Consider the following 21887-nt stretch of genomic DNA (forward strand, 5'->3'; position numbering starts at 1 on the left):
AACTTCAAAATCCTGGAAGCCCACAATATGGTCAGTGTTGAGACGGATTCTCCCTTCCAAGCACCAGACAGGTAATTCCACTGTCAGGTATTAAAAAGGCATAAATGAACAGAGAAAAAGCTACCAGCTACCACCGTCCCTGTTTTTGGGTACCTGGGATTGCATCAAGACTTTCAACTGGATCAGCAAGACATGAAAAATCCTTAACAAAGGAGGGAGAACAAATGGAACTGAGAGACAAATACATAAATAGAAAGTGGTTTCATCACTTTATTGCTTTTTACTGCCATTACACAGAGTGTCAAGTCTGCACAGACTACCATGGAGAACAAGGTTTTATCACAAGCCATAAAACAGGTAGGAAATCTAATCCTACATCCACACAACTTGCGAATTTGACAGTAAATACAGCATCTCCAAAAAGCTATTGGCATTTACATTAATCAACTGATTAAGTTGCTGAATAAAACAAACTGGTGAGGGACCAGGTGCTCAGAAACACAGACTTCTGGTGTGCTCAGGACATCCTCCCAACACACATTCTGAAGTCTTCCAAAATTTCATTAATACTAAACAAAATTAAAGTATTCTGCTTCCAGTTTAAATACCACAAGAAAATAGTTACCACATTTTAATATATTAACTAAAGGACTATTTGTATAAAACTCTTCATACTTGAAATACTTTTAAATTAAATAATAATATACTTACAAACCCTCCCCGCCCCCCCCAGATTAGAACTTTATTGCTAGGATAAAAATTAATGCTTTTCATGGAGGAAGAGGCTAGATTAATATTTTTGCTATGAACACAAACAGAGACAAGAATTTCTGATTTTCAAATTTATTCACCCCCCACAACTGACTTTCAAGGACATAGAGGTATGTGGAATTTAGGAAGGACGAGGTCCACAACTTTCTTCAGTTATGTTTTATGATCTGGTGTCCTTCCATTGCCTCTCAGTATAACAGTGAGCATCAGTCTGCTGCTCCTGCATTCCAACATTATCATTCATTAGATCTTCTCTTCCTGAAATAAAAACCCAAAACACAACCACCCTAATCTTGCATTTCCACTTGAGTATTTTGAAAACTTGGAACTACAACGTCATTCATATCTTTGTCCATAACAAAGAAAAGTGGGAACATTCACCATGTGGAGAGTTCCTGACTATGAACAATGTTTCTAGGCCAACCTTTGATCGATTTGCTGACCAGCTTTCAGTCCCAAAGGAAGCCTTTTTCACATACTGTAGATTGAGTAACACAACTCCTCAGTGCAAACAGTCATACCTGATACTCTACTAATAACAAAATAAAAATTAACATTAAAGCTTGCTTACAGATTTGCACAGTCCAGTGACTTTGCAGTGCACTGATTTCCACCCCCAAGAACATACAGCTATAGCTTTCTTTTCTCTTTTTGTTTTTTAATTATGCTGCTTTCAGCAGTTATCTAGCTGGCTACTAGATTATACTACTTTCTTAAAGTGATTTTCTTCTTAACTTATACATTCACCCAATTACTGACTTGGGAGAAAACTAACAACTCAACCTCTCCAATCAAATAGTCAATACTGGACTTCACACAGGTTATCAGCATTGCAAACTATTAAGGTGACAATATCTATAATTAATTACTTAAGGATCATAAAGTTAACCAGTGGAAATTGTAATATAATCATAGATTCTAGTATTGCTAAATGATTCATACAAACTAGCGTTTCATAGAACCAGAAATTATTGAGTCACTCAAAAAAAATTTTTTTTAAAAGGGCAGATTTTGTATTAATGCCACTTCTTTAATTGGGGTAGCTGAACTCTGCTGCAGATCATTTAGTTGGAAACATTTAGATGGGTCTTCAGGAACAGAAATGACAAATGGCTTTTGGGCTAAAGCCTCCTCTTGGCTAAATCCTCTTCTAGAGTGCCCTGGGCCCAAATGTGCTTCACAAAGCAGGATTCTAACCCAAAACATTGATATTAAAACCATTGATGTATTAATCATGAACATCAAAGTACTTACTACTCAGTTGTTGCCACAACAATTCCTTTTCCTTCAACTCCACTCCTACATCTGTCCTTCACCCCCAAAAAAATGTATTTGCAAAAGAATATAAATATTTGAGGGGTGAATGCAATGCTCAAGTTCAAGACATGAAAGACTCAAGAAGCCTATGCCTTTCTTTTCATGGCACACATGAAAAGGAGTCAAGACACCAAGACCTGGACCAACAAAGACAGCAGATCAGTGGAAAAAACTCTTGCATACTGCTAGACAATTCAGGCCAGTCATGTGCGCTCCATATACATCTGAAAACAAAACAATCTGCTTTTATTCAGACAACTTAAAACATTAAATACTTTAAATGGATGTCTTTCAACTCCAAGTCATATTTACATAGCTATTCACAGAAATGTGCAAAGTAAAATCTGACAGGAAAATTAACTTAAAAGTCCGACAACTTGAACGCGGCATTAAAAAAGGCAGCAGGGATTCCACATCTATTCCGTGGATGCTTTAAAGAACTAAAGGTAGGGAAAGAGTTGATCCAACTGAACCTCTGGAAATGTAACAAATCCCATCCATGCTGCACGTTGGTCACTAGCTCTCTTTGCTGCAGAATTCACAGTGTATCCCTCCAGTGAGGTCTTTGACAACTTTTGCTTTGATCAGTTTTTGCAGGAATTTTGTCTCACTTGTCACATTGTGCATAGTTTGTTCTTTCATGGCAGCCATGCAGAGGTTGTTGTAATAGTGCAAAGGTGTGCTGGGCTGATCCAGGTCATATCCAAATCCTGCTAAGCTCACTTCATCACATAAATGTGTGGCCAGAACAACTGCTGTGACCCCAATTGTAGGTACATTCTAAAAAGGGAGAAAAGTGAAATTTGCTCAGTTCAAACATATTGTCCTTTACCAGGTTTATAAACACTTTACACAATTCAATGGCTTTGTCTATTCCCTCTCCTCATTAAAAAATGAAATCAATTAAAGCTACAACTAAAAATCAATTCAGTGAGCAAATAAAACTGAAAACTCCAAGGCAAAATACCAGTACAACTTAAGTATTTGCATTTAATGAAGCTTTTGGCTGTCAACACTTATTTTTTTTTTTCCTGTGAAGGCAAGATGCCCTATCACTGTGTAATTAAACTGCAAGTGAACCTTCACTTCAAACAACTCCTGACAGAGTTAAACTTGACATTTCTTGATGTACTTATTTCAATCTTGAGCAACAGCAGGTTCTCTAACAGTATTCTTCAGAATATGATTTTTCACTGAACAACCTGTGAAGGAGGCAAATATAGTACAGTACAATGAAGATACTTAGCTTGATGATAAATAAATGTGAGAAGATCCTTCAAATATTTGTGCAATAATCTTAAGTGCTTTCACACAAAACATAAAAAGATAGGGGCTAGTCAGTATTTTTTGTAGTTCAAGAGGAATAGTGACATCCAACTTCTCAAACACACAAAGTAACAAAAATGCAGTGTATAATTAAACCAGGCAATCCATCACTCCGTGCCACTGCTGGAGCAAAGGACATGGAGGGAGGAAATGCCCATCAGCTGCTACTGAGCATACTGTGGCAGACACAGTAATTCCAACAGCTGGAAGGCTGCTTTACACTAGCCTGGTTTCCAGACTGTCTCTGCTTTCCCTGCAGCTGGAGACACATCTGTCTACAGCTGATGGCTGGTTTGGCTTAACAGGGCTGCTCTTAACAGGCTTAACATACATCAAATACATGTTTTTAAACACTGGAATGAGTTTATGTCTGGCTGCATCTGAATGCCATTTCATGTCAGCATACACAGGAAAACACCTCATCTAAAAAGGTGAGCTGAAATCTTACTTTGATTTTGCACAAGAAAACACAAGACTCTTTTGAGAGCACATTAATTTCCCTATTACCTGAGACCAGCTCTAAAACTGCACAGAGAAAGTAAAGAGACCAAAATTTTTTCAGTTTCTCATTTTGTTTACCTTGTATTTTACTGTCTCCTTTTGGTGAAAGGAAACTTCTTACCTTATCCCAACCCCAGAATTTTGATCGAGGCTCAGGGAACTGTAAAATGTCTAAAGCTGTCTCTTTGATAATGACTGGATTCAGAATCCGAAACTGCTTTGATGTGAAAGGAATTTTCTCAGCAACCTCCTTCCAAAAGAAGAGTCGCACCCACAGAGGCTAAGATAAATAAAAAATACAGTTCAAAGGGAAACTCTGAGAGAGACAAAGCACACAAGTTACAGAATTCACCAGTGACCCTGAAAAATTCAGCAAATAGTTTACAGCTAAGGTGGTTCAGAAATATCAGTTTACAGATCAAACGACTCACCCAAAAGAGGAAAAACCTTTGAAGTACCTGGAACTGCAGAGAGGACAGCAGAGGGAATAGTTGTTTATTCTAAATATTTGACTGCACTTCGTGTTAATCAGTCAACATATTCACCAGCACCCATAGATTCTTCAGGCTATCCCAGCACAGCTGAGCAGGCAACAGTATTTAAAGAAACAGGGAAGGGAACCACAGTTTCCCACAAACATTAACCAGGCATTCTGAAGCAAGCACTGGATTTAAAACAATTGTGCTCAAGCTTTGAAGTGAAGAGCTGTTGTTTGACAGTATCCACTGAGTGATGAATGTAACCCTTCATAAGAGGATTTACACAGGGCTCAGAAACTCAGATTCTGATCTCATGCCACTGCATTTAGCTAGATGCCTGCTAATGGAAGAAAAAATACCGTATCACACTAATTCTACAAGTCTTTCCATGGAATGGGCAACATTCCATGCAAATGATAAAACTGATACAGCTGCAACAGACCTATATTTTTAAACAGGCTTTAAGGAACAGCAGCTTGAACTGATCAAATACAAGTTGCAGCGCTCCCATTTTCCCAGCCATGCTCTGGATCAGTTTATTTCAGTACCAGTGCCTGCACAGAGAGCTGAGCCAACTGACAGCTGAGTATTTGAGAGAAGTAGGTTTGCAGTTCACAGAATCACAGAGCTGTTGAGGATGGAAGGGACCTCTGGAGATCACATGGTGCAACTCTCCTGGCTCAAGCAGACACCTCGAGCCAGATGCTCAGGACCACGTCTAGATTATTGTGAGAAAGATGTCCATGGATATTCAACTTGACAAGCTCCCTCTTGTCCTATCACTGGGCACCACCAAAAAGAGCCTGGCTCCATCCTCTTTGCACCCTCCCCTCATGTATTTATGTACATTAATAAGATCCCCCACAAGCCTTCTCTTCTCTAGGCTAAACACTCCCAGCTCTATCAGTCTTTCCTCATGGTAGAGATGCTCCAGTCCCTTAAGCATCTTCCTGGCTCTTCAGTGTAACAGCAGACAGTCATGCTCAAGATTAAACAGACCGTCTCATATTGTAAAAATCATAGAATTAAGAAGGGAATTTGGAGTACCTAAACTAGCATAGATCAAACTGTTAAAAAACTTGACAGGCCTTCTTCTAAATCTCTCTCAGTAATTCTTATTTGGTGAGATTATCTGCCTGCAGATTGAAAGAAGTGGAAGCCACCAATTCAAATTAATTTAGAAACATGAAATTCTTCCCCCAGTTCCTCAGGAATCTCAGCACTTCTTTAAATGTTTAGTGAAAAATAAGCAACCTCATGATTTAGGAACCCCAGAAAAATGTTCAGTTACATGTTGACTGCATGTATGCCCATTGTAGCAGAACAGACTTTAGCTGCTAAAAAACCAGACTGGCATTCAGAAATCACATTTCTATTTTGGGCTCTGCAGACTTGTTAAAGTCACTTAAACCTAATGTGAAATGAATTCCACTTTAGTGAACACCCAGTATGTCACGTAGCCTGGTGCAAACCACCAATATCTCCACAAAAAAGAAGTGTTACTGTCAGCATGGGGCTTCAACACAAATGCTGGTCCAACTGTAACTAGGAGACGAAGCTAAAAAAAACCCACAAGGTTATAGAAAAGACCCTCAGCATGCTAAATCAGGAAGGAACAGATCAATCAGCTTCTTTAAGCATTACAAAACAAAACAAACAAACATACAGGTAGATATGTCATGTTACATACCAAGGTTTCATTTTTTATCATGGCTTGAAGCCAGTTGAAATCAACACTTTTAAACAAAACAGCCACAAACAAGCTTGCAGGAGGATACTCGTGTTCAGAAAGGGGGGCTCCTTCGGGGTAAGTCATCCGTATTGTTGTTTTGTTACCAACGTGATCTGTGTAGCCTTGAACTGGTGCATCATTTAACCTAGGGGAAAAGAAGCCCACAATGGAGAGGTACTAAATAAACAGGTCACAATCGCATTAAAATATCAGACACTAAGCAAAAACTTGTTATTTGGCCCCCAGATTTTTAACAGAACAGACTATGGTGTTTTCTCACAACCCCCATGTTCCTTATCTCATGCACTCTTCCAGCCCTTATCTTTGGGAGGAAGCCAATTCTATTTCCTGATTAAATGGCACAAGTGCAGAACTTCAGAAAGAAAAGCTTGAAGAGTAAAGTGACTTAAGACAGCATTGCAGAAATTCATATCTATTGCCTTGTGTCAACTCAGAGAGGCATAAAAGTGGGAGGGGAAGAAAACACACAAAGTTGCCTGTGTTATCCTTATCATATATATATATTTATATATACACACACACACTCAAGTATTCCACACAAAAAATCATTCAAATTATCCCTACAATGCAATGTAATGCATCCTGTGGGTTTATATCACTCCAGCTCACCAAAAACTTCAGATGCTGGCACACTGCTGACAAGAATGTCATCATCTTGATGCCATGAGTTCTGCAGAACAGCTCAAGCCCTGCAAACTTTTCTATATCGACAAAAAAATCACCTTCATCCTGCCAGCCCTAATTTCAGAGGACAGCTAATGCAAGTTCTCTGCCCCTCCACTTGCTAACAGGTTTCTTTCCCTTTGAATAAGGGCTAGAAACTCAATGAATTATTCCCTTTACAGGAGGAGCAAGCCTTAGTTTCCAAAAAAAAAAAATTGGGAAAATGCTTGTATTAAATTTATTTGTAACTTTACATGATTCAAAACAAGAAGGAGAGGTCAAACTGTAATGTTCAGAAGGCACAAATACAGAGCATGTAATTCAGATGTCAGAAATCACGGGCAATCAGAAAAAGCAGTCACTGACCTCATAAAGATAAGGGTAGATAAGTGTGCTATAAAGTGTGTAAGCAAACTGTGTACTGAAACATCAATTAATTTTTATTGTGTTCGAAATAGCTGTTATAAAATAATCTTTCAAATAAGCACCCAAACTGGCCACAGGGAAAAAAAGCAGAGGTGAGTCCTTATCCTGAAAGTTAAGATTTGAAAGCTTTAAAATGTGAAAGAATAAATCCAGTACTGTCTACTTGTCCATGATGTCACTAGTTTATATCTAGTTTCTGCCCATGTGATTTTTGTACCTGGAGTCCTTCCTTGTAAACATGACAATTTATTTTGCTCCTAAGACTTCAAATTCCACCAAGTCACAATTAAATTTCTCAAAAGCACTTTTACAAGCAGTCTTTTAAGTTGCATAAATGTTGGAGATATTTTCCCCTTAAAAAACAATTCTGGCTCATAAAATAATGATGAAGTAGTTGGACTCCTTAAATGGGAAATACATACCTTATAACAATATCAAACTGATTCAGTAAGTGACCCAGCTCTGATCCATGAAGAATTCCACCACTGCCAACAACAACACAACGCTTACAATGTTTTGACTTCAAATCTTCTGGTAAATCATGCTCAGGTAAGAGTTCAAGGAGATCTTTAAGTTTATCAAAGAACTTGTGAAATCCAAATGGAGGTTCATATTTAAATAAAGCTTCATCTTCATTTATATTTTTCCTTACAAAGGGAGATATGTCCACGCTGTATTTCTCTGCAAACAACTTCCCCATTTCCTTCTTCACATAAGAAGGTCGGCACTGCTCCTGCAATGCGGCGCTGGCAAATTGCTGTGCCCTCTGAAACAAAACACACGGGGTTTCAGCCAGGAAAGCCAGCTGCAGGAATGCACAAAGCCCTTGGAATGTAGCCCACCAGCTGACCACCAGCAGTTTAGCAAACACAGGGGTTACAAAGAAAGCTTCATTGTGGAAGTACAACACATTTTAAAGCATTTCCTCAAACGCAGATACAAACGAGCGCAAAGTGAAAACCTGCAGAGGAATTCCTCTCCACTCAACCCCTTAAATCTAGGTAAGAGGTTTTCTAAAGAATATATTAGGCTAAAAGAAGTGCTAAGTGAAAATGAGCCATTAGTACTATCATTTGCAACACCAAATAAAAAAAATCTAGACATACTTCTACCCATCCAATTTAGCAGCAAGTGGAATTCTACTCCACTGCTCAACTGCATGATCTGAGTTCTGCCTGTGGTAGGATTCTACCAGAGACACAACCATAGGGTAAAAGTTCTGTGCAACAGCAGCTGGACTCGCTTACCAGAATGAAGCAACACTTCTTCCATAAATATTGCTAAAGTGCTAAAGACTAAAACATGACTTTAAAAGGAATTACAAGTGGGGGTGTTTGGGGTCTTCTGTCAAAGACTAGTCACCTAAATAAGAGACTACAACTCCATACTGCATAAAAAGATTAAAGTGACAGACAAAACCACACATTGATCCATCTTGTAATAAAACCAAAACACTATTAATGTACATTTTTAGAAATTTGTAGTGGCAAGCTGGTATCTGATGTAGAAAGAGAAACAGCAAAGGTATTACTTTTATCAGTTAAAATAAAATCTTGTTTGCATCATAACTTTCCCAATAAACTCTGCTGGTTTTTCCTCCACTGTATTTAAAAATAACCCATGAGCAAACATAGCAGTCAGAGACACATGATTCAAATCTACTGCTAATTTAGCTCTCCTCTACTGTTAAGGAACAGTAGTGTGTATCTGTGGGCACAAGAAGGGAAGTTTTGCTGCTGGTTTTCCGGGGGTTTTTTTAACTGAGATTGATGTACAGAACTTCCTCTGCCACCATTGTGAAGGTTTCTGCAAGTTTGGGCATAAACACCACACTGGGCAAAGCATGACTGAGCAACTTCACGCTGTACTGTGTTGGCAAGAGTTACTGCATCTTTGGAAGAGCCTCATTTTAAGGCTGATATTTGCACACCCTATCAGTAAAAATTAATGCAAATCACTTGACAATTGCCTCAAACACTTTGTAACTATCTACTACCTAACCAGTCCAGAGAGATGCTCTTTGTTCATCCTGCATCTAACACAAACAAAACAAATAATGAAACAGCATTAAACACAGTTCATGAAGTCTTTAGGTTTGCTTGATTTAAAGTGTTTGTTCTTCAAAATCAAGAATCTGTTGTTGAAAAAATAAATAAGTCAAATGAGAAAAAAGGGGAGGCAAAGAGGGTCAGAAGGGGAAAGATAGGCACTGAAGATGATGGGAGGTGGGGCAGGATGCACATGCAGTAATGCTAAAATGAGACTGTCTTAAGCCAGGGCTTCTGCTGTAGGTTGCCTTTTAGCATTGAGACATTCAAAGACAGAAATGTAACAGCTCTAAGCCAGGTAAGTCCTGTTATAAAGTGCAAATAGGATAAGTAGCAAAGGCTTTAGCCTGTTACACCTGTTGAAAAGCCACATGCAAAACTGTAGCTAAAGTAAGTAACTGCTACCTTAAATGAACAAATTAAACAATAGCTGCACCCTCCTGGACATTTGCCCTGTGATTCCAAAAACATCTGTGCAACTACAAGGCAAAGCAGACTGGGAAACTGGCTTTGGTGAAAAAAAAACCCCTTTTGTTTAACATGTTAGGTTTGGGTTGTTTCAGGTTTTTTAATATGTTACTTTTCATTTGCATCAATCCTCTGATCACCTATCAGTGATATCAATGTCATCTGCACTGATACAACGATATGATGACACATCCATTTCAAATGTTAAAGTCACAGTTATCTAATTTTACCCCTAAAAACCCAGTTTCTCTGCGTGCTTCTGTTGTAACTTTACAAGAACAAAAACCAGAATGTCTATGACATGAAATGAAGCAAAATATACTTCTGCTCAACAGATAATTTCAGCATTCTAGTTCTTTGTACAGAACCTTATAACTCTTGTATTGTCAATTAATAACTTTTTTTTTAAGCTAAGTGAAAAATAAAGAAAGTCAAAAGATACCAACCCTTACACGATCAAGGTCCACAAACGGCATTTTTGTTCTGTCACATTCCTCAGGGCCAAAATGTAATTTGAGGATATAAAGGAAGCACCCTCCAACCACAAACAGTGCAAGAATTCTAAAAACAAACAGGACAGTGAGGGGTAGGAGAGAGAAACAACAACAACAACAAAAAAATCTTTTTTCCCATGTTCAATCAACTATTAAATCAATATTTTTAAGCAAATTTAAGACAGTTGAACTTCACGTGAATACTTGCATTTGAATCAAACAAAAAAACCCCTATTGGCTTGTTCACTTCAAGTCTCTCATAACTCTTCAAAGTTATCTGCAGGAGAGCATGAACATAGATGCTTGGATAAAGAAAATGCCTGCATTATATACTTTAAATGCATCTCTGATGAGTCAAACAGTTCTCTTCACATAATGAAACCAAGAGTGACTTTTTTTTCTTCTTTGAAGGTCAACTCTGTCTTGGAATACATACTTCCATGCAAGCTAAAAAAAATGCTGGAACTTCAAATTGCATGATTTTGGGCCAATGGCCACCAGTGAAACAAAACTTCCAACTCACTGGCAGGCCAGAATGCAGAACTTAGATGCTCAGGTTTATATTAAGAAGCCTTAGTTACTTACACCCCCAAAACAAGCAGAAGAAAAAGTCCAACCAACTTTAAAATTGAAGAACATAGACTATTTATATTTTTGATCTACTAATTTCTCATTCCTAAGGAATACCACTGTTGATGTCCAAACAGTCACTTAGCTCATTTCATGTTTAAGCCCATCTGCAGAATACTTACATCATTATTTGGTTAAAGTTGTGGTTGTTGCTCAAGTATGTAGTTTAAGCTTTATTACTGATTTTCATTTCCTTTTGTTTCCTAAGAACTGGACATTTGTTTAAATGTCTTGAAATAATATAGAAGTTATTAAGTGCCCAATGCTTCTTGAAACCCTTTCAGATGAAGTTAATACAGATTTCCAATGTTTTTTTTTTAAAGTTTGTACTATATGAACTAAGAGATGCAATCCTGGCACTCAGTGTGCAGTACAGGCTGCAAACAAGGTGACCACTGGAAAAGCAGCACTGTTCTCACATCTCACGTAATTAAATTACCTTTTCCACTGATAGGTGATCTAAGAGCTTCATTAGCATGTTAGGCTGCAATCCCTGGAGATCAGCCAACAGGCAGAAAGCAGGGGATTCACAGCTGACAAATGAAGCTGGTTTTCCTCCAGAAGTTTATCAAGTATCCCCAGGTTCAGCTGGGGCTGCTACATTCAGGTTATATCCACCTGTGGATATAACAGTTTGTCTTTGGGTTTTTTAAGCTTTAAGACCTAAAAATTCATGTGGCATCACAGTAGTGAGCTTTCTAGGTATAAAATATGGTCCTGGATCTACATGTGTACACAGCCTTTAATTCTAATTTGATGTCAAGCTATAAACAACGGAGTAAGGTTTTTGATGTAGCATTCCAGAAGTCTTCATAGCAAAATAACTATAAAAACACCTCCCCAGGATACTCACTCAACATCCACTGGCCTTTCATTCCCTCAGTTATCAGGCTGTACAAAAGTCTCAGCATTGTTATTTATCTGCATACAAAAAATGATTGGAAATACTTGTGAGTGAAGTACTACGATCTCACTTTGGCTTGGGAAAACAGGTACTACAACAAGTTAACCTGAGCTCCAGAAAGTGTTTTCAGTGTCCTACAGAAAGCTGTGTGCCTAACTCCCTGTTCAAAGCCCATGGTAATCCCATGCCTTGATTTCTGCATCCTTTTTGTAACTGCCCAGACTGGGGGGAGAACAACTGTCCTCTGTGTAGCTGTGACAATGACACTTACTTGCGAGTACCTTTTAAAAACCAGCTTGGTCTTCTCATCTTCATGTGCAGCCACCTTACACCATTGCACAGGAGGTGAACGATCACTCTTTAGCTTCACAGAGTTACTGTCACTCAGCACTGCTGTAAAAAACAAAGAAAAAGTTATCATAACTTTTGCTGAATTGAAGAAAAGTTCACAGGACGTACATGGAGTGACAACTTTATTTCCCAGAGAAGACTGTGATTCTCAGTTATGGTGGCAGGAATACTGAATTGCTCCTGACCCCCTTGTGATCAAGAACTCACTCATTTTAGCTGCATCACCAAAAAACGATTCTAAAAATGTTGCCAGGTATTGGTCTTTGCATTCTTCATAAGCCAGAAGTAGAAATTGTGGGAGCAGCAAGACTGCAATTATTATATCAGCACACTCCAATACTGGTTTTGGGAAGAAAAATGCAGGCTGGCACATCATCTCACAGGCTGCTGCCAGCAACCAAAGATGGAAGATGGAATCCCCATGAAGAGCCTACCCATATGAGTCTGCTGGTTTTCCCAAGGAGAAGGAACACAGGCAAGGGTTTTTCCTGTCCTACCCACCCAAAGCAGCACTCCCTTTGATCAGCCAACCATGGAAAGGTGCAGCTTGCTCCTCCACAGTGGAGGATTTCAGCCCTACTCCTTCCTTTGATCTCAGCGCTTGACACTCTCTGCTCTCCACTGCAAAGGCGTTCTGTTCTCCTGCCAAGAGTTCTGTCACAAGAACTTCTAAAAAAGAGCAAGGCTAAGGGAAGACTTTTATCTATGGATGATCTTTCTCATTCTCTTTTCCACCCCTTGTTATTGTATATGGTGATATGTCCCATTTGAACCAGCCTGTAGTGCTACTTGAAAACACTGTTTGATTTGACAAACAACTGAAGTTCTTGAACACCAGGATGAAGGAGCTGAGGAGACAGAAGTACCCCCTCTTGATCTCAAACCCAGTCCACTGAAATTTCAAGGGTATCTAATTCGGAAGATGACTCAGTCTCTTTGCACAATCATCATTTCTCAGTAACAAATTTGATAATCACAATACAAGGTCAAATGCCAAAAAACACTGTGAGGGTGGGACAAGGAGAGATGAAGACCAACAACAGCATCTGAAGTCCTCTGAAGAGCAGACAACAGTCAAGTCATCCTTTCAGGGTCACGTGCAGATGATCACAACCCACAAAACAGAGCAAGGCAGAAAAAGCTGAATGGCTTTTGCCCACAGGAAACTTCACCAGTTACCTCAAACACAGATAACTTGGTTATTGTGACATCACTAAGAACATCAAATTCCCCACCTGGCTGTATTTACTAATTGCACAGACTCTCTGAGCTGTCACACCTGTTTGCAGGCCTTTATAGCAGCCCCTTTTAGCAGCTCTGAAAACACTAAAATCTGAAGTCAGTACCATCATGGTAGTCTTGGAACAGGGTAAACTGAAATTTAAGGGGTAAGTGACATCCCCCAGAATTCTAGCAGTTAAGCTGGAAATCAAATCCAGCTCTTGTCTACAACACAACCTGTCAGGACACAAGGACACAGGACAGCAGGTCACAGGGAACCTATCAAGCCTTAAAAGCTCCTCATTTTCTCAGAGCAACACCTCGTCTTTATGGGCTGCATCTATACCACTGAATAAAAGCAGCACTGGAGTGCAAATCTGGGTGTTGACATCACCACCCCCGTCATCCACATCAGTTTGCTCTCAGCTAAAATTTGCAGCAAATCATTCAAGTTCACATGAGTGAAGATGTCAAAAAATTTGTTACAAGGACCATATCCCAGGGTCAGTTATGGATCACCAAGTTAAACTGCTCTGCCTTGAGATGTTCCGTGCCATCCCAGCACGACTGGTACAATCACCTTTTATGATACACTTCCTTCCTGCCACACTACAAAGACAAATCAACTCAGCAGCTCTCATCCAGCACCTTCCCACTAACACATCTTGGAGATGACAGGGATCCACAGAGATCACACTGTCAGGATGCACAGGGAGCAATCGCAGTTCACAGAGCAAGATCACACCAGCACACAACAGCAGCAGGGATCAGAGGATGCTGCAGAGAGTGAACATGGCCTGCAGACCACGTGGAAGCTCCAGGACAGCTGCACAAAGAACAGAGAGGACATTCCATCAGATCACCTCAGAGGAGACAGCCTCACACCAGTACAAACAAGTGGCACTCAGCACTGTTTCGGAAAGGGAAGAGATCACTCACTGACACCGATGGCTCACGGCACGGACATGACCACTGAACACTGCTACAGCACAAAACAAGGCAGTAATTACATCTGTCAGCCCCACAGATCTCCACAAACACATATGGGGAGAAGTATAAAATGGGACTTTTCTTTTTTAAAAATAAAAAGGCAGGAAACAAGCTTCACCTATTTTCACTAGAGAACAACGCAGGTAATAATTCTCGGGTAAACATAAAGAGGTAACTTGGTCAAAGACCATAGGAACCTAGGTCAGAATGGATTCTGCACAAAATAATGAGTTAGACTTGGTACCTGGCTGCAAGAGATCTGAAAGACGAGAAGGCACTGAAGAGGTGGAGAGTGATGAAAACAGAAGGGAATTAAACAGGAATGCAAGACTGCAGTAAGCAAGTACTATCAGCCAGTCTTCCCAGCCTCTGAGCAAAAAAAATTCCAGTTGTTCCCTGCTTCACTCATCCTGGATGTGTAAAAAGAAACAAGGAAACAGAATTTAATTAAGCACCTCAGCACATCCTTTCCAAGTCCAACTCTAAGTACTCACAATGCTTTTTTTTGTTACATAAACAAGTAACTCACAAAATTTTCATTTCCTTTGCAACAGTTTACTTCAGTTTGACCTTTGTCATTTATGAACACGACAGATGATTCCTTCCTCAAATAAGTTTATATATATATACAGACTGATACATAAATGCATCAAAATGCATCTGTCCTGCACAGCATTTTTTTACTCAGGTTGGATCCTGCATTCTTATTCCAGTCAATAAGGCCTTCCAGTGGCTACAATGGTGTAAGAGTGCTCAAAAGAGCAAGATGGCAGTAAAAAGCACTTTAGAGTGCACCCTTCCCACAGTCTTCCTGAATCTAAAAAAAAAAAAAAAAAAAAAAATTCTCCAAGTTTGCAGAGAGAACCAAGATCCCAAGAGGACCAAAGAGATATTGCATACAAACACCATTACATTCTTGCAGGAAGGGGCCCTGCTACAGTTACTTTGAGAGCCATAAATGCAAACGTCTCGACTTGCATACAAAACAGCTCAGTAGCACTGTGGTATTGCAGCCACATTTTGCAGTGACGTTTCTATAGCTACTCATTGTGGTGTAATTAGTGAGCACTTGGAGGATTTAAATTTGTTTCATCTACTGAACTTAAGTGATCTGTGCAAAGCTGCTTCTAAGGCTAAATTGTCCATTAATATAATATACTCCAAAGCTTTTTGTGGTGTTATTCTTTTCACCATGATTTACTTTTGTCTCATTGTTATTCTTAAGTAGACAACATTTCCACACTTGGAGTATTTCAGAAGCAATTTATTTAAGCCTTCAGGAAGTCTTTTCATGTGGGAATGCTAAAAGCTAAAAAGCAGCATGTATCAAGTTGTACATAACCACTGCCACACCCTGGAAAACGCATTTGGTTACATACAGCACCTGGATTCACCCAAAGACAAAGCCAAGGTCTCTCAGCAGGCACGGGAACAGGAGGAGGCAGCCTGCACATGAGTGCAGAACAATGCACACACCTGCATTCCTCACCAGGCTCCCATCAAGCCCCCAGAACCACAACCCCACACTTTCACTTAAACTTTCCCCTCTCACAGTACCACCAGAAGCAGTGGAAACACCCAGCTTTACAAGGCAGTCAATACCAAGGCCTTGCTGCACAGTGCAGCCTTTGAAGTTCATGTAACAAGACCAAGAAGCTTTCAGGGCAAAGCCCACAGCAAATGGAACCTGAAAGTCACATTCATGTAAAGGAATTACTAATCACGAACAGTGGGGCTCCAGAAGGCATTGAAGCAGAAGCTAAAACTAATGCAAAAATACCCCAAACCCACCTGCTCACTTCATGCCTCTTCCCAGAAATCAGATGCACGTAAATTACTTGAACATACTTCCAAAATCAGTAAAGGGTAAGATGAAAGCTACTTGGTTTTGAGTAACATTTGTTTCAAAAAAGAAAGGCAAAGTTGAAAAGCAGAGAAGGTGTTTTCACACAAGGAACTTGAGCAAGACACTCTTTATTGAGATGTGGTCATTATTCAGTAATGCATTCTGCATGGATTTCCTGTTCTGTGGCTTTTAAACAAAAAAAAAAAAAAATCCCACAGATATACTGCAAAACTTTATGCTAAAAGTTAGAAAAGAATAATTAAGAAAACTTAAACCAACTACACATTGGTTTTGGACACATTTGGAGAAAACAGATGACAAAAAACGGACAACTACAACCTTAACGTCTGTGATTACTTGCAAGAGTTGGGCCCATGAAAAGGTTACACATTTCAATCTATCCTCATTCTTGACCAAATAGATAAGATATTAATTTTCATTAAGGTTTTCAAAATTGATACAATATTTTAAGAGAATGTTATTAATTTATGTCAAAACACAAAAATTAGATTGGTGAAATTTACAGTTAGGATTGATTTTGTTTGCTTCTGCAGTACTGAAATCCTCAGGGATCAAAACATAAGGGCTGAGAAATTAAAAAAGGGAATGGTGGTAGTTTTTCTGGTTTATGCTTCAAAGTCAGTCACTAAGCAGAGCCTCTCAGATGACACCTAAGAATATGAAAAATTTAAACTTCTTCCTCTTCTGTTCTACTTTAAGACAATCATTACAAAACTGATTCAAAAATAAGTATAAAACTCTCCCAATTCCTTCCTATATCCATCCCACAATCTGTTCAATTCTCTTTAATGGACAAACCAGTCTTGATTCAGGGAATTTATAAGTAATAGGATTTTGTCAATGAATACAACTGCTAATCATCGATTCTAATATTGGAAAAAACAAAATAACCCATGAGTAAACACTGTATCTTACCATTTTACCTACTGTGGCATAGGAGGCCCACAAGTCCCCCAGGGTGTCCCTACTTGGGGACTCTTCCTTCCAAGTCTCCTTATTCAAAGCATGATACCTTCAATCCTTCCCATGCTTTCAAATGGCATCATCTCTTCATTAGAAACAATAAACCATAAAAAATAAAATTTTTTAAATAACTTCTATCTGTTTACATAAAACATGATAAACAAATCTTTTTAAGCCAATAACAATTAGGGGGGGAAATGGTAATGCAAAGAATAAAAATGCTGACGCTAAGGAGAGTTAGTTGTGCACCCCATTATACACAAAGGACTCCACAGTTACAGGTGTTGTACAGTCAAACTGCTGCCTTACAACTGCAATCCAAGGTATTTTTATCCATCCAAAACACAGAGTATTTCTTAATACAAAAACAATTTGGAAACATATTCTCTTGTGACATGAAGAATTTGTTATTAAAAAACAATCAATCCAGAAAAGGGATGAACATCCTCTAGCAAGAGGCACTCCAGAAACTGCAGTGTAGTGAAGGACTGCCTCACTTTCAGAGAATCACAGGATCATCCAGTTCCAACCTCCTGCCATGGGCAGGGACACCTTCCACTATCCCAGGTTGCTCCAAGCCCCATCCCAACCTGGCCTTAAGAAGTTCCACGGATGGGGCAGCCACAGCTTCTCTGGGCAACCTGTGCCAGGGCCTCACCACCCTCACAGTAAAGAATTTCTTCCTAATATCCAATCCAACCCTGCCCTCTGCCAGTTTGAACCCATTCCCACTTGTCCTGTCAGTCTGTGCCCTTTTCAAAAGACCAAGTCATGTCCAGCCTCTCATCCGCCAGCACGCCCAAGTCCCTCTCCTTGGGGCTAATCTCAATCCATTCTCTACTCAGCCTTGGAGTTGTGCAGGGATTGCCTGACACAGGTGCAGGACTTTGATGAACTTAATGAAGATAACTTTCCAAAGACTTCCGCAGAAATGAATCCGAATTTTTCAGCTGAATTTTAAACATAGGTTTAACAGATCAGGAAAGCTAACAACCTGCCCAGATGTTGGAATTGGATTTAAAATCTATACAAGGAAAGTAAAAAGCCTTTTATCTGGATGGCCCCCATCTGCCCGTATTGACAAAATACTCAGGAAAAGTGGGGAAAGAAGAACAACAGACAAGTTATCCCAAAGGAACTGTTTCTGATTGGAAAAACCTCCTTATATGACAAAATTAACATTGAAATACCTTCTTAAAGGATTTTTGTTCAATGGTACATGACAAAAATCCTCTAAAACCACAAGCATGAGGAAAAATTCCAGTGATATTAATGATCTGAGGGAGACTTAGCAGGAACGTGCTAAAGCATGAGAGACTCTTGTGTTATAATTTGTAGCAATGTATTCACTCTTGGATGTTTATCTTGAAATAATTTCCTGATCACCATCCTACCACACCCTATCACAAGACATAATGAGACAGCGCCCAGGGAGATGTTGCAGATTAGGGACTGACATCTTTTCACCAGAGGAAAAACGCAAAGCTAAATTTAAAAATTAAGTGACATCTGCCAATTATTTCTTCATCTACCACTATATAAATGCTGCAGTAAAGTTGGCACTTTAACATATTCAGATACTTGATAAACTTTCTTAGAATATTTTCTCCTTAGTGCCTATTACTATTGAATGAAAAAAGCATTTGACACCTGTTTTAATGAACAGAGTCAGTTGTTTTGATTAATTGCACAATACATCTGTGATGGCAGAAAAAAGTTTCACCTATAATACGGTTATAAACACCTACAACAGGATATTGATTACATTAGTGTATAATACATCTTACAAAATGAACTTTAGCTGGAAAAGCTTTTTAATCAGACAATAAAAATTAAAAAACAATGCTGTCTGTACAATCTGGAGTTCATTTGGTCAAGATCTGTCTCCTTAGAAAATGAGAACTTATTACTGAACACTATTCCTGTAGACACAATTGGTAAAAAGTGAAACAAGGAGCAAATGAGAATTTCAGAGCTATTGACAGAAACTCTCAAAGGCACCAACAGGATGACAGGTGAAAATTATTTGTTCTGGAGCCAAGAATACCACCAAGCAACAATAGTGTCCTAGAGGCATCATTATTTTTCTTTCCTTGCCTTGTGACACTCTACTTGTGTTTTCTTCCAATTGTTTAACGGGTAACTCCTACACGCTCATTGCAACATCAACTTTGCAACCAAGTCATGAGATCGTTAACAACACTACATAATTGTGTCTACTTGAGCAACCTTTTCCTTTATGAAGGATACACAGAGGCTACAACTTCCTCTTAGCCTTGAGTCATCCAGATAGAACATCAAAAAAAATGGTTCCAATTATCAACTTAACTACAGACACTCAGAGTGTAACACCATCACTTCCTCTCTGCAGCATTCACGGGAAGCTTTTTGGACATTAATAGTGCCTGCTAAAATAATATTATAGAGAAAGAACTCTTACTGAGGTTCTAAATGACAGTTCAGTGTTCAAAACAGGGATACTCTCTTAATTTCACATCTGCCTTAGCACCCTTTTCCCTAGTCAAACTTTCCAGGCTTTTCTGTAAAACCTCTTTCAGGTGCTCTCAAGTGAGTAACAGCAAGAAAACATAACTAAAACACAAAAACAAGAAACATCAACAAGATGTGCTTCAACACTTAAGTGAGCTGTTGATGCTTTGAGACAGATGAAAGCAGTACCTGGATTTGGAATTTTTCTGATTCACAAATGAGCCACAGAAAGTCTGTGTCCCAGCCAAGCAGCAAGAAATGGGCGAGTTAAAATACTGCTGTTGTGAACAGTGTGGTATTAAAAAGTTAAGTTTATTTCTTACAAGGGAAGCTTTTTAGACCCCCTCATCCCTAAGACTTCAGGACCTCACAGTGCTGATGGGACGGGTGAAGGAAGAGCTTCTCCCAAGGAGATCACAGAGCTTGCTTTGTCCAGCTTTGCAAAACAAGATTTGAGAGTTTGTCCTTAGATACACCAAACATGTAAACACCAAAGCCAAAACCAAACCTTGCAAACAAAAGCACAATGTTAGCACACAGGAAAAGTGGACATAAACAAAGAGGGACTACAGACAAAAGATTCCTGAGCAGCAAAGGAATAGCCTTCCCATAGGAATAATGGAAAATAACAGACTATGCAAGTTTTAAGGAAGTCCTTAATAATTTATGAATAACATTATCAGTGAGAGCTGCTTGTGACACAGAAGTCCTCCATGATCCTGAAGTCCTATGTCCAGTTACAGTTGTGTGATTTCGAAGCACTGGACGTGCCTGCTGGAGATGCTTTAACGTGTTCTGTTTGAGCAAGTTTCATTCAGACTCACACGTAATTTGAAAACTACATCATGACAAGTTGGAAGCATTGTCTGGGTCTTTTTCAGTTACTTAGCCTTTATTATAACTCAAGAACTACTTAAGTCTTCCAGGGTCTCTTAATCTAAACAAACAACCTGCCCACCAAATACTCTAACTCTCCAGCAGTCTTAGCGCATTTCGCATCTGATGTACGCAGAGCAAACAAAATTGAATATTTTTAGCCCATTCTCCCCAGTAAAAGGAAGTTTCTGCTACCATACTCTGTCTTCTACATCCTGCCCCTAACTGCCTGTCAATCATTTGGTCAATTTGATGGAACTCTACAGAAGGAAGGACCCTAAACCCCAAGAAGTTGCAGGAAACTAGAGGAAGGATGAGCTCATTTCTCATCAATCCCACGGAAGCAGATAATGCATCAAAATGCTTTCATGCGCTAACTCTCCAGCTGCATTTTGACCTCTTAAAAGAAATCCCCCGAGTTTGGCTAGCAGAGGGCTTGGGAGATAGCTCAAGGTTTCCTGCTGCATGATCCAAAAGGGAGACAGTAACCTCACTGCAGCGTAACAGATGGAATAACACAGTCCACATGGAAAACACCCCCTCTGAAATGAATCGTAAGCTGCAGCTTAAAAACATGTATCCAGTTTAGAAGCATAAAAGAGCACTTATCTCAACGAGTTTTCTTTAGAAAAATAATGAATACACATCTTCATCTACCCTCTTCCCCAGAATGAGACAAAGCCAGTCATTTTCCACTGCAGAGACCTTTACATCCAGAAATTTTAAGAACATTTCCTAATCATTTCCGTAACTAAAGAGAGCTGCAAAATAAACATCTCTCCTCCAGCAGCCTTCTATTTTGATCTTACTTAGTGAAATAGAAAAAATAAATACAAAACAAATCTCAGCACAAAGGGGAAAAAAGGAAACATTTTAGTGAGTAGTGCTGAAGGAAACCGAAAGGCTTTGGCAGCAACAGCAGACGCCGTATCTGGTTTGCATTCACATCACTCCAAGCATGAAAAGACAGAAACCCCCACCAAACGCCTATCGGAACCCGCAGAGAAGCAGAAGCCTATAAATTTTATTCCAGAGGAACAACTCAAGACAGCCGCAGCTACATCCTCTCCCTCCAGCCCAAAGCAAACACCGACTCCCACCGCCCATCTGCTCCAGCACTCGCAGCCCCCACCTCCCCATCCCCGGTGCTCCCTGCCTGGAAGGGAGGGAGAGACCTGGAAGCGCTGGCGGTGGGGCACATCCTGCCGACTGCTCCAGCCCAAGCCCGCAGGCCCCGCGCCGCCGCATCGGCCTCGCCCGGCGCTGGCCCCGGCGCTGGCCCCGGCGCTGGCCCCGCTGCTGTGCCCGCGGTGTCCCCGGCGCGGTGCCCGCGGCGCAGCCGGGCCAGC

General features: G+C 39.8%; 1 protein-coding gene across 6 annotated transcripts; it reads right to left on the reverse strand.

Moving 5' to 3' along the window:
- Positions 1-246: 246 nt before the first annotated feature.
- On the reverse strand, positions 247-21826 carry ST3GAL5 (ST3 beta-galactoside alpha-2,3-sialyltransferase 5). 6 transcript variants are annotated; one of them, XM_042053186.1, is made up of 8 exons: positions 21714-21787; positions 17125-17257; positions 12052-12173; positions 10199-10313; positions 7659-8002; positions 6085-6271; positions 4037-4195; positions 247-2868 (listed from the first exon to the last, which is right to left on the reverse strand). In XM_042053186.1, exons 3-8 carry the CDS (start codon positions 12093-12095, stop codon positions 2605-2607), a joined length of 1113 nt encoding a protein of 370 aa, XP_041909120.1. In that variant the 5' UTR covers positions 12096-12173; positions 17125-17257; positions 21714-21787; the 3' UTR covers positions 247-2604. The 6 variants fall into 6 exon arrangements, with proteins under 6 accessions (XP_041909120.1, XP_041909115.1, XP_041909114.1 ...); XM_042053181.1 differs by lacking the exon at positions 17125-17257 and having other exon boundaries at positions 12062-12170; positions 21714-21826; XM_042053180.1 differs by lacking the exon at positions 17125-17257 and having other exon boundaries at positions 12062-12173; positions 21714-21826.
- Positions 21827-21887: the final 61 nt, after the last annotated feature.

This window comes from Corvus kubaryi, unplaced genomic scaffold (assembly GCF_017639235.1).
Source record: "Corvus kubaryi isolate FWS band 111438036 unplaced genomic scaffold, C.kubaryi_AGA036_p1.0 split1-131, whole genome shotgun sequence".
Lineage (NCBI taxonomy): Eukaryota > Metazoa > Chordata > Aves > Passeriformes > Corvidae > Corvus > Corvus kubaryi.